Below are 12720 nucleotides of genomic sequence, written 5' to 3'. Positions count from 1 at the left end.
TACTATTGCCCATAAATATAACACTGGCAACGAGGATGGGATCAAAATGTGTTAAACTCTTTTATCAGCCAGCGGACCAGCTACCACTTAAATGAGAGTTTATGATAAACAGCACGCTCAAGTAAAACAACATGCCAAGCAGGCTAAAGATCGTGAGTTTTTCAGTGGAGATGCTGGCCTTGCTCGTAACTATTCCACAACTGAAAAATGGGTACCAGCAACCATTCTTCAAAAGACTGGACCTGTGTCTTATAAGGTATGCACACGAGACCGCCAGACATGGAGACGACATGTTGAACAGTTGTTACCCACTATACCTGATGAAGCAGCTGGTAACACAGAAATGTCTGAGGAACCAAGTTCTGTGAGTGGACCCAAAGCCAACCGGGGATACCTGACTCTCCTGTTTCAATTCCTGCTGATGCTGTTGTGCCACAGTTACCTGAGGCTGCCTTAGGGGATGAACACACATCAGCTGCATGCGTAACCCTCTTAGAAGCAGGAAGCCTCCTGACCGCCTTAACTTATAAAACTAAATATATATATATATATATACACAGTATACATGTATATGTATATGGAAATATAAAGGTACAAAATAATACCTTATGTTAGCTGGGTGTAGAGGTTGATTAACCACTCTCCTTTGTTAGAATGTAATTGCATTGACAACAGTATGTGTTCTGTTTCATGTTGATATTGTAATATCCCTTCCCAGACGGGCAAATGAATCTACGCAGGCAAGTGGTGGTAATTATCAAATAAAAGAACTAATCAATGGTTTTATTCACTTTCCTTCTTACCTCAACAAACCAAAACAAAAACGTAGTCAGGACATAAAAATACAGCAAAGCACACCCCACTAAAACCCAACCCACATACAAGCACTCCACCTTCCCAGCACCCCAAAAAGGCTGCTTTATTAAGAGTGGCAGTTGTGTCTCTGTCCGCCCCTTTTTTTCTTTTAACTATTTATAACTAAACTCTCTGCTCAGTGGCAATTTCTTTCCCAGATCGTTACACTATTCCTGCTTCTAATAGCAGATGTTGTTTGTTATGTTAGCTGCATTTACAATTGTAAGGGGGGAGGAATATGTAGTATGTTGTAAGTCTGGACTTTTGGGGATTCTGTAGTAATAAGGGATTATCCATCCATCCATTTTCCAACCCGCTGAATCCGAATACAGGGTCACGGGGGTCTGCTGGAGCCAATCCCAGCCATCACAGGGCACAAGGCAGGAACTAATCCCGGGCAGGGTGCCAACCCACCGCAGGAGGCACACAAACACACCCACACACCAAGCACACACTAGGGCCAATTTAGAATCGCCAATCCACCTAACCTGCATGTCTTTGGACTGTGGGAGGAAACCGGAGCGCCCGGAGGAAACCCACGCAGACACGAGGAGAACATACAAACTCCACGCAGGGGTCTCCTAACTGTGAGGCAGCAGCGCTACCATTGCGCCACGTGGGTATTAGAAAGCTATTAGGAAGTAGAGACTAATGATAAAAGCTGTGTAACGTGTACTCTGGGAACGATCTTGGTAAAGGACCCGTTAGTTACTACTTTGAACCTGTGTCCGTCTTCTTCCTTTTATAATTACAATATTATTGCCCATAGATATAACAATCAGGCCGAGCATTTCTTTTAAGCCACCTAACGTAAGCAAAGGAAAAGTGCGAAGCGTTTAGTTTAAGTTTGCGCATGCCTTCGCGTGAGAAGGGGATCCCCAAGCAAAGTAACTTACTTGAATATAACGTAACTGGCTCGTCCAACAGGAGCGCTTTGGGATGCATTCAAGCTCGCGCTCGAACCCACGCATGCTCACGCTGCTAGCCTATTTAATTCCGGTCTTGCAGGGGCTGAGAGAAGCACCTGTGCAGAATGCACCTGCGTCAGCTGCTATAGGTGGAAGAGAATGGTGTGTTGCAGGACTGGATGAAGAAGATTTGTTCCCCGACTATAAGAGCCTCCCCTGTCTCAAGGTGTTGTCTGTAGACTCGGGGTGTATAGCAAGTTTAGTTTAGTATACCAAACAGTGGCTTTTGCACATATTTATAAATATTTCATATAGATATATTCTAGTTGTAGTAATGGTTTGGTGGAGGTATCTTATAGCTTAGGTTTGAGGTACACACTTAATTTCCTCCTTGTAAATGTTTTTTGTGGTTTCAGCGGACTGTGTTATATTTAGTTTCTTTCTGAGGACATGTTTCTTTAGAAATACTAAAATTATGTGTGAATGCTTGCATTTTTGCGACTGAAGGTTTCACTGTAAATATAATTCACTGTTTTTGACTGGGATGTTAATTTAGTGTTTAATTGTGCATCTGTAAATAAATGCCATTTTGCTTTTGGAAAGAACACCTTTTGTGTCTGTGTTCCATGTCTGACTTCTCTCAAGTCTGATCCTGGTTGATCCCCAACTACAAGATGCCCACTGTGTAGTCTGGTGCCAACCTTGCCACTACACAGGGTGTCAAAGTGCACTTCCAAAACATGTAGCTCAGTGATGCTGGTGCTAGATTTCTATGTTCACAGGCTGGATCTTGCCCTTGATACATTTTAAATGAAATAAATATGACTGGAAACTTTCAAATTGAATGACTGAATGCTTTTGCACATATGGAGCTGCTCCATGGTTCCATTCCATACCTTTTCTGAGATATCAAATAAAATATCCTTTTCCTGGGCAGCACAGTGGGCAGTGGGTAGCACTGCTGCCTTGCAGTTAGGGGACCGGGTTTGCTTCTCAGGTCCTCTCTGCGTGGAGTTTGTATGTTCTCCCGTGTCTGTGTGGGTTTCCTCCGGTGCTCCAGTTTCCTGCCACAGTCCAAAGACATGCAGGTTAGGTGCACTGGCGATTCTAAATTGTCCCTAGTGTGTGTGTTTTTGCGGTGGGCTGGCGCCCTGCCAGGGTTTGTTTCCTGCCTTTGCCCTGTGTCTGGCTGGGACTGGCTCCAGCAGACCCCTGTGTTAGGATATAGCTGGATGGATAATGGATGGATGGATATCCTTTCCCATTGTACCCTGGGATCTTGGAAAGGAAGAAACTTTAAAATGTTTTTATATATTATTGAGATGATGTCTAAGTATCTTCAACACTGATCAGTATGGTCTGTGGAATAGAAATGGGTGGGAGGTGATGAAAATTGGGTAGGTTCCTTTTAGCTAAGTTTCTGATTTGCAACTAGTGGAAAAATTGTGTTGATCTGAAGTTAAATTTGAAGCATAATTATTCATATGATGCAAATACATTATCTACAGTATATACAGTTCTCTAAGTGTTTTAATCCCAGACGTTTTCCGAAGCCTAAATACTGTGTAGGTTTGAGAGGGTAGAAAAAGTGATATGTAGAAGTGCAACAGCTAAATACTTCTCTGTCTTGAAGTGCTTCCTGCATTGGTTACGTATTCTGAGTGATTATATATAAATGTGAATTAAATGTTGGTTCAAAGCATCTTCTGTTTCGCAATCCTTGCTATTTCACTGTCACAGCTCATTACCACTCTGAACTGGGACTTCTCTCTATCACATAAACAACAGCTTCAAATCCCATTGTACAAAAGAATAAACTGTTACTAACTTTCTGGACAATCAGTTTTATTGTATATACTTTTTGTACTTATAAACATTGTCACAAGAACGAGACATGGACAGATAAAGAGTTGGGGCAGCCACCCGTATATTGTGGTATCCTGGCTGCAAAGTCGTTTTCTTGTAAAATACAGAGCACTGAAGTGCATACAACCGAGTCCAAAACAAGACTGAGGAAACAAAGGAAAGGGGCAGGTTTTAAAGGGGAGACAGGAAGTGAGGTCATGGATCTGGCACGTGGTCTTCCACCATTGGCTCGTAGCGGAGGTGACATCAGAGGGACTGGAGCTGGTGTGGCCGAGTTCCATTGGCTCAGTCCCGAAGTGATGTCAGGAGATCCAGGTGAAATCCCGGGGATGGTCTACAGGCAAGGAGAAAAGAGTCAGTGCACTCTGCCACACCCGGCATGCCTCGAACTGCCTTCACTCAAGCCCTTTAGCTGCCTCCCATGCGCGTGTGTGACAAGGCCCCCTTAGCCCAGACCCGGCGGGTGGGCGACCTAACCGAGAGGTCGTGAACCCGAGAAAGCATCAGCGTTGGCGTGGAGCGCCCGGCGATGAGCGGCGAAAACTTGCGGCTGCAGGTCAAGAAACCACCGGGTGACCCAGCGGATTCGACTCCTTGTGGAGGGCCATCCACTGTAGGGTGCATGGTCCGTGACAAGGGTGAATTCCCGGCCCAACAGGTAGTACCTCAGCTGAGTAATCGCCCATTTAATCGCCAGAGCCTCCCTCTCCACCGCAGCATACCTGGTCTCCCGGTCCAACAGTTTCCGGCTCAGGAACATGATGGGGTGCTCCACACCATCGACGCTTTGGCTCAGCACGGCGCCCAGGCCTGTGTCCGAAGCGTCCGTCTGGAGGATGAAAGGCAAAGAAAAGTTAGGTGCCATCAAAACAGGTGTGGGCGTAAGGGCCTGCTTTAAGTCACCAAATGCAGCGCCTGTTTTTCAGTCCATACCACAATGTTCGGGCCCTCTTCTTTGTTAAATCAGTCAAGGCGCCGCTCTCCAAAACCGAGGTACAAACCGGCGGTAGTACCCGGCTAACCGAAAGGCTTGGACCTGCCGCTTGGTTCATGGACGGGCCATTTCAGAATGGCATCAATTTTGGAGCACTGTGGCCTTACGGTACCCGACCCACCAGGTAGCCTAAATATTTGGCCTCGCTTAATCCAAGAAGCATTTCCTGGGATTAATCCGAGCCCGCCTCACCAAGTGTCCGTAATACCGCTTGGACATGCTGTAGGTGTTCCTTCCATGTGCTGGAATAGATGACCACGTCATCCAGGTAGGCAGCACTGTATGAGTTATGAGGCCGAAGCACTTTGTCCACCAGACGCTGAAAGGTTGCTGGAGCCCCGTGTAACCCAAATGGAAGGACACGATACTGCCAGTGTCCGCTAGGGGTACTAAACGCGTTTTACCTTCAAGGAGTCCGTTAAAGGACCCTGCCAGTACCCTTTCGTCATGTCAAGTGTGGTCAGGTATTGAGCCTGTCCAAGCCTCTCGAGGAGGTCGCCCACGCGTGGCATTGGATAAGCATCAAATTGGGAGACTTGATTAAGCCGACGGAAGTCATTGCAGAACCTCCAACTTCCGTCAGGCTTACCGACGAGCACAATGGGGCTGGACCAGGGACTATAACTTTCCTCAATCACACCTAGCTCCAGCATGCGCTTGATCTCAAGCTCCACTTCAGCCTTTTTTGCCTCGGGAAGCCGATACGGGCGTTCTCGGACAACAACCCCGGGCTCTGTCACGATGTTGTGCTCAATCAGAGAGGTCCTTCCGGGTTCTCACTGACTACCTCCCGAGCGGTCCGGATAACTGTTTCCAGCTCCTGCCGCTGTCTGGGACTTAAGTCCGTGCGAAGTTAAGGTCGTGTGTGTGGCGAAGAGTGGCGGGGCTGGCGGAGGAGGGATCGGGGTCCCTGTCCTTCCACGGTTTCAGCAGGTTCACATGATAAACCCGCTCCTTTGGCCGACGATTGGGTTGACTCACCAAATAGTCGACCAGTCCCTTCCTCTCCTTAACTTCGTAGGGGCCCTGCCAGTGGGCAAGCAATTTAGAGTGGGAGGTAGGCACTAGGACCATGACCCGATCTCCGGGCGGAACTCCGAAGAGGCGTGCGCGGTTGTAGTACCGGGCCTGTGCTGCTTGAGCTCCTCCATGTGACTTTTAAGGACAGGCGAATCTTTCCAAATCTATCGCGTAACTGCGATATACTCCAGTATGTTTGTGGAGGGAAGAGCCTCTTCTTCCCAGCCTTCTTTCAAAATATCTAATATGCCCGAGGTTGTCGCCCATACAGTAGTTCAAAGGGGAGAACCCGTGGAGGCTTGTGGGACTTCCGATAGGCAAAAGGACGAGGGGGAGGAGCTGATCCCAGTTCCTTCCATCCTCGCTGACCACCTTACGCAGCATTTGCTTGAGAGTTTGATTAAACCTCTCTACTAATCCGTCGGTTTGAGGATGATACACGAGGTCTTTAAATGCTTTATTTTCAGTAATCTGGCAGTCTCCTTGAACGTTTCCGAGGTGAAGGGGTCCCCTGGTCTGTCAAGACTTCTTTGGGGATCCCCACGCGCGAATACCCTAGTAATTCCCGTGCGATGGCTTTAGAGGTAGCTGGCGCAGCGGAACAGCTTCGGGTATCGTGTAGCGTAATCCACGAGGACTAAAATGTACTTGTGTCCTCGGGCTGAGGGCTCCAGGGGTCCCACCAGGTCGACCCCGATTCTGTGGAAGGGAGCGTCAATCAGTGGAATAGGAACGAGAGGAGCACGGTCCCTCCTAGGAATTTGTCGCAGTTGACACTCCGGGCAGGAAGCGCAAAAGCGACGAACCTCCTCATTAATTCCTGGCCAGTAGAAACGGAGCTTGATCCGCTCCAGAGTTTTTCGGTGCCCAGGTGGCCACCTAGGAGGTGGGCGTGCTAGCTCGCAGACCTGCCGCGGAAGGTGCGCGGCACCAGCAGCAGCCTCGTCTCCTGCCCGTCATGCATTGCTACACGGTAAAGGAGGTCATTATCTAGCACAAAGTAGGGGCCCTGTGGCATCGACTGATTAGTGCGCTGGCCATTGACAAGGACCACTGCATTTTTTACAAACTTCAGGGAGTCATCATTCCATTGCTCCCTTCTAAAAGAAGCGGCGTTTCTTTAAATTGGAACCGAACGGAGAGAGGGTCAGCGTCGACCTCAATGGGCGTGGTTTCTCCGCTCCGCCGCGCGTTGGTGGATGGCGTGTTAGCCAGCGGCGGCCGGAGTTGCCACGTCAGTCAGGGCGACGCCGTCTCTCTCTGCCGGCTGATTACACGGCGTGGAGGCAGCTTGAGACGGGGTATCTCCGTCCATAACGAGGCCCAAATTAAACCCGGGAGTGGTATGTGTCTCACCGCTTTTGATTTTAGACCAGTCCGCCCTAGTATCACCGGGTGTGGAGGATCAGGTAGGACGCTACGGTGAGTTCTGAACTGACCCTCCGTAACTGATGACACAGCGGCGGACCTGTACCAGCGGATGTCTCCGTGGACACAGGTTATACCGGTCTTAAATTTTAGCCACTGTTGCGGTTGCACAAAGCGGCGGGCAACAATGGAAATGTTGCTGCGGTCGAACAAACCTGTGGTCTTGTGTCCGTTGGCGATCACCACGCCAGTATGTGGGACCGCCAGCGGATTAGCGAGAGCACACCAACCCCTCCTCGCCCTCCACCTGCATTCCTCCTTGCCCCCAAGCGGTTTGCGCGCCCGCGGACGCCCGCACGAGCCTCCGGATTGTACAGGGAGGGGCTAGGTCTTGGAACGCATACCCGGCTGGGTTTGACATGAGGACGGTTCTGCTCCCCCAGAGTGTGAGGCCGCCCTCTGCGTCTCCATAAGCTCTATGAGCTCAGACATGTTCTTAAACCGCTCGCCCCAAACCGGCTGGGTGAAGCCACGGGGAAGCGCTTCCAGGAGCAGATAGCAAGCTACCTGCTCTATTATTTGGTAGGGCGTGTTTTCAAATGGCCGTAGCCAATGCCCTACCATTGCCCATAAGGACCAGGCTTGTTTGTTGGTCGGCCGCTCAGGGTCCAACCTCCATTTTTTATTTTATTCACCTGCCAGTCTGGGGCACCCCTAGGTGGTAAATGGGGCTTTGGTTTCGCAGGGAGGCAGGCACTCTCCCCAAAAGAGCATAATGAGTCCCTTTGCCTCCCTCCAGGGCAGCCCAATTCTGTGAGCCCCACCCGCACACCCCTGGCCTCTCCAGATGGCCTAGTTATGAGTGCTGGGAGCGGAGCCCGCACCGGGTCACGCCGGACCGCGGGGCACCCTCCCCGCCTGAAGACTCGGCCCGGTACGCTCCCACCTGGGTATATTGCAGGTCCTGTCCCCTTCTCTCTGGGACTTCTCCATCCTGCCGACTCGCCACTGTCACAAGAACGAGACATGGACAGATAAAGAGTTGGGGCAGCCACCCGTATATTGTGGTATCCTGGCTGCAAAGTCGTTTTCTTTAGAAATACAGAGCACTGAAGTGCATACAACCGAGTCCAAAACAAGACTGAGGAAACAAAGGGAAAGGAGGCAGGTTTTAAAGGGGGAGACAGGAAGTGAGGTCGTATGGATCTGGCACGTGGTCTTCCACCATTGGCTCGTAGCCGGAGGTGACATCAGAGGGACTGGAGCTGGTGTGGCCGACTTCCATTGGCTCAGTCCCGGAAGTGATGTCAGGAGATCCAGGTGAAATCCCCCGGGATGGTCTACAGGCAAGGAGAAAAGAGTCAGTGCACTCTGCCACACCCGGCATGCCTCGAACTGCCTTCACTCAAGCCCTTTAGCTGCCTCCCATGCGCGTGTGTGACAACATTAATTAGATGAATTGTCCATAATAATAATCCTGATTATTATTCCAAAAATAACCTGCTTTTCATGTATCAGTATACCTTTTTCTATAATATTATTGCAGTATATAACTGTTAATAAGTTAATTATTATATTCATTGTTAACATAATCTGGAATACAAAATGAAATTCCTTAAATTTCCTTAAAAGAACTCTAATTTTTTAATAGTGTAATCACAGAGCACTTGGCCTTAACAGCACAGCATTATTCTGATTCTTTTTAACCTTCAAAGTACATTAACATCTTCCTGACACCAGAAAAACACCATCGGTTTGTTACTCTCTACATAGCAAAATAGCCAGGGTTAAATGCACCCTTATGGTGTTAAAGTAACCCTCAAAAGTATTCATTTGGAATACTTGTGTAAAGTGTTAATTTAACAATGTGAAGACCTGTCCTTTCCTGCATTTGCTATTAGCTCTTAACATTCTTCAAGGCCAATACAGTAAATCCATCAGAATGTCAAAATATGAGAAACCTTACACATATTTTGTCAACACTGAATCTTGATTCATCTAGTTTTCTTTAACTTTCTTCTTTTGGTGTTTTTATTATTTTCTCTTGGCTTCACACAAAGCTGTGGCCCTTTTATGTTCACTTTTTATCAGATCAAATAATAACACTGATGGGCTGACATCTTGTCCAGTGATGGCCATTGCCTGGTGTCTATTGCTTTTGAGATAAGCTCAAACCACACATAACAAGATGAAGTAGAATAAGAAGCTGGATAAATATTTTATTATTATTATTACCATCTCCTTTGAAATATTATGATTTTCCTTGATGATGACATTACCTATAGTGAAAGGTGCCATAAAAATTGAAAAACTGAACATAAAAATTGAGAAGCTTTTTTCCACGGCTAATACATCAGCAATTGTTAATAAACCCCCCATTATACATGTACAATGATTTGTAATCAAATATTTAAATTATTTAAAATTAAATTTGTCTTGAATTAAAAAGACCCATGCAGTAACAAAATGAAAAATATGCTTTTTCACTTAATTTTAAAGCGGCTCAAATGGTTTGTGCTCCCTAATCTATTAATTATCATATAGCCGTGGCAGTTCATGTTTATTCTTCCCACATCTATTTATGTACAAAGTACAGGCTGTAGTCCGTTCATCTCACTGCGGTTCTGCAGCCTGTCACGCTACTTTATTGGACAACCACAAACGTTCATACTTTCCGAGGTGCCAAGCTGAGCAGTGCATCTGTACAATGCTCCAGCTCACAATGCTTGTCAGTTGCTTTCTTGTGATTTCTTGTTATTTTCCAGTAGGTGAGTACCATTACTGTAAGTTATTGAATAGTATTAGATGATCAGATTTATTAAAACAAAGCTTTTTGCCACATTGATTCACAGCAGAATATGAAATGTGTACAATAACTGTAATTGCAAAAATAGAACAAAAACTGCAAATTGGCCAATGTATGTATTGTAGAATGAAGGTGTGGTGCTTCTGCTTGGTATGGTATATGTGCAAAACTCTGTTAGAGCAACTCACTTCTCCCACTCCTTGAAATCATAGTAGGTAAGTGACATGATGTTTTTTATCATAAAAGTAATAATTTCAAGAAATGTCACTTAGAAATGAATGAAAGAGTGTCCATTGCTGTGGCTCGGTAACAATGCAAACATTGAATAACCGTGTACTCAGGATTTCTTTTATACTATAAGCAACCAGACGGCTTCATTATCAACAGATCATAATAATTTAACATTTTTCTGGCACTATAATGTATCGACAATGCAATGCAACAAAATGACCTTCTATCCATTACTGACCAGCTTCAAACACATGTTTTTAATTGGCCATTAAGTACGTCTTTCAAAAATGTTATGTTTGAAGAAAATTGAACCCCAATTAGCAACAAATCTTTTCACAATTACCAATTAACAACAGCACTTCAATGGATGAAATTCTTTGACCATTCACGTTGGAATCTGCTGTCTATCAAAGTTATTTCAGCCATCACCTATCTATCTGGGCTGCCTTTTAACTACAAGATATTACAGAGCACTGTTGAAAAGTGTCCTTTTAAAGTTGTCTAACGCATGTAATTATATTGACTTACTTATGCTGTTATTTTTGAATATGATTCATTATTACAAAAATATTTTTAGGAACAAAATATAACAAATTTCAAAATATTTAGCCAAGTCTGCAAATACACCTGAGCTTTATATCACGCATATATGTTTTTGCTTGTTAAAAAATGTATTACACTGAAATTGGCTGTGCTAAAAACCAGAAATATGGATCATGTGTGATCCTTCTATTGTACAGCAAATAAAAAACACATCGGGAGAATTTAAAACATTGTGGCTCTCCATTATGTACAATAGCAAAATTGTTTAAATGCTATTTTAATTTCCAGAAAAGGAAAACAAATAATTTCCATCCTTGAGATTTTATGTTAAACAGTTTCATCACATAAAGTATTACAGTATCATACCTAAAGATACTTTCCTGCGCAACAGACAGGTTTAGTTTGCTTTTCCTGCAACCAAGCGTTGTATAAAAATATATAAACATTATAATATTTTCCATGAACATTTTTTAATATTTCTACCAACAATTCCTATGGATTTAATATTCCTGCCAATAATTCCTATGGGTTAATGAAATGATTGTCTTTCTAACTCAACGGAGTGAACTTGAACTCATTCAGCTTTTAACATGAAATCATGATCACTGTATCACCTTAAAATAAGAAGCACATTCAACTTGGAACAAAATCATTGCAAAACATTTATTCTAAATGTAATGCAGCACTTACTATATTGGTTATTCATTTTTATTTGACATATTAAAATGTGGAATTTACTGTGTTTATTAAATTAATAGTATAGTAACGAATTAATAGTAAATGACATAAACTGTACTTGCATCATCTCAAAACTTTTATGCACCTAACAACTTTAGTGTAGGACTATATAAGCCAACTGAATAAAAGTTTTGCTTTAACGTAGTAAGCTTCTCTACACATCATCATTGTTTATATCTCAATATACAAGCTATGTATATATTGGTCCATACTACCTTTATATTAACATAATTTAAATCTGTCAAGCCCATTTAATCAAAGTCAGAGTCATGGGCCATAACACCTATTCCTTGCAGAACTCTGAGTGCTCCTATTTCCTCCAACAGTGCAATGAAGTGCAGGTTAGGTGCATTGGCAACGCTAAATTGGCCCTCTGGTTTGAGAATGTGTCTGTGTGTATGTGTGTGTTCACCAGGCAATGGACTGGTGCCCTCTCCAGGGGACTGTTCCTGCCTTATGCCCTATGGTTCTTGGAGCTGGAACCAGTCCCCCCATGACTCTGTTCAGGATTATGTGGGCTTAGACCAAGACAATAAGTGAAAATGAACTTTAAGAACAATGTTTTATGTCAGTCTTATACACTGATAGAAAAATGTACTTTATTCATATTTATGTTGCTTTAAAATTATTGTATCATCAAAATGGGATACATTTAAAAATTCCCTATAGCAGCCACAAACATATTCAAAATTATTATTATGGGTTAATGTTTATTATACTTTAGTATGATGTATCTGGCTTGGACAGGTTTCCCCTGAATCGAAACAACTTTCTTTCTTTTTTTTTCTTTTCTGCAGAATCCATCAAGGTTAGCCAGACTCCACTTCACATAACTGTTAAAGTGGGAGATTCAGTGGAAATGATGTGTTCCTGGGAAACTTCACAAATTCTTCCAAGAATTCAAGTAGAATGGAAAAAGAACAACATTTCACATGTTATATCCAAAAAGACTTATTTAAATACAACAGTGATTGAGGTAGTAAACAGGACTACTCTCAAAATTTTAAACACATCAGCTACTTTACACATCTCCAACACTGAAAGAAATGATGTGGGAAAATACTACTGCATCCTAATATACGACATGCCAATTCTAACAAGAGAATTTGGTAATGGAACTGAGTTAGACATTACAGAAGATGTGGCAAAGAGCAATACTGGTGAGTATACTGGTGAGTTTATCTCCAGAAATCTTTCCATTCTTACTTCTTTGTTTACATTCTTTTACTTACTTACTTTTTATGTAATAGAATTCATACTCACAAGATTTTTACCACATTACATTTATGGTCCTGTAAAAATGTATATAATATAATATAATATAATATAATATAATATAATATAATATAATATAATATAATATAATATAATATAAATGTATATAATATATA

The 12720-nt window shown here is 43.9% G+C and overlaps 1 protein-coding gene across 3 annotated transcripts in view; it reads left to right on the top strand.

Moving 5' to 3' along the window:
- The first annotated feature begins 9698 nt into the window (after positions 1 to 9698).
- The window catches only part of LOC120528618, a 33941-nt gene continuing 30919 nt past the window's right edge, over positions 9699 to 12720 (top strand). For 2 of the 3 annotated variants that reach the window (XM_039752792.1, XM_039752790.1), the window contains exons 1-2: positions 9699 to 9779; positions 12127 to 12489. In XM_039752792.1, coding sequence (XP_039608726.1) covers positions 9719 to 9779; positions 12127 to 12489 — 424 coding nt within the window. In that variant the 5' untranslated portion in view covers positions 9699 to 9718. Of the gene's footprint in view, positions 9780 to 12126; positions 12502 to 12720 lie in introns of all 3 variants that reach the window. The other variant, XM_039752791.1, reaches the window with a different exon arrangement.

The sequence above is a fragment of the Polypterus senegalus genome, chromosome 4 (genome assembly GCF_016835505.1).
Source record: "Polypterus senegalus isolate Bchr_013 chromosome 4, ASM1683550v1, whole genome shotgun sequence".
Lineage (NCBI taxonomy): Eukaryota > Metazoa > Chordata > Cladistia > Polypteriformes > Polypteridae > Polypterus > Polypterus senegalus.
Note: the sequence above shows the minus strand (reverse complement) of the source record. Positions and strands in the feature narration are given on the sequence as shown.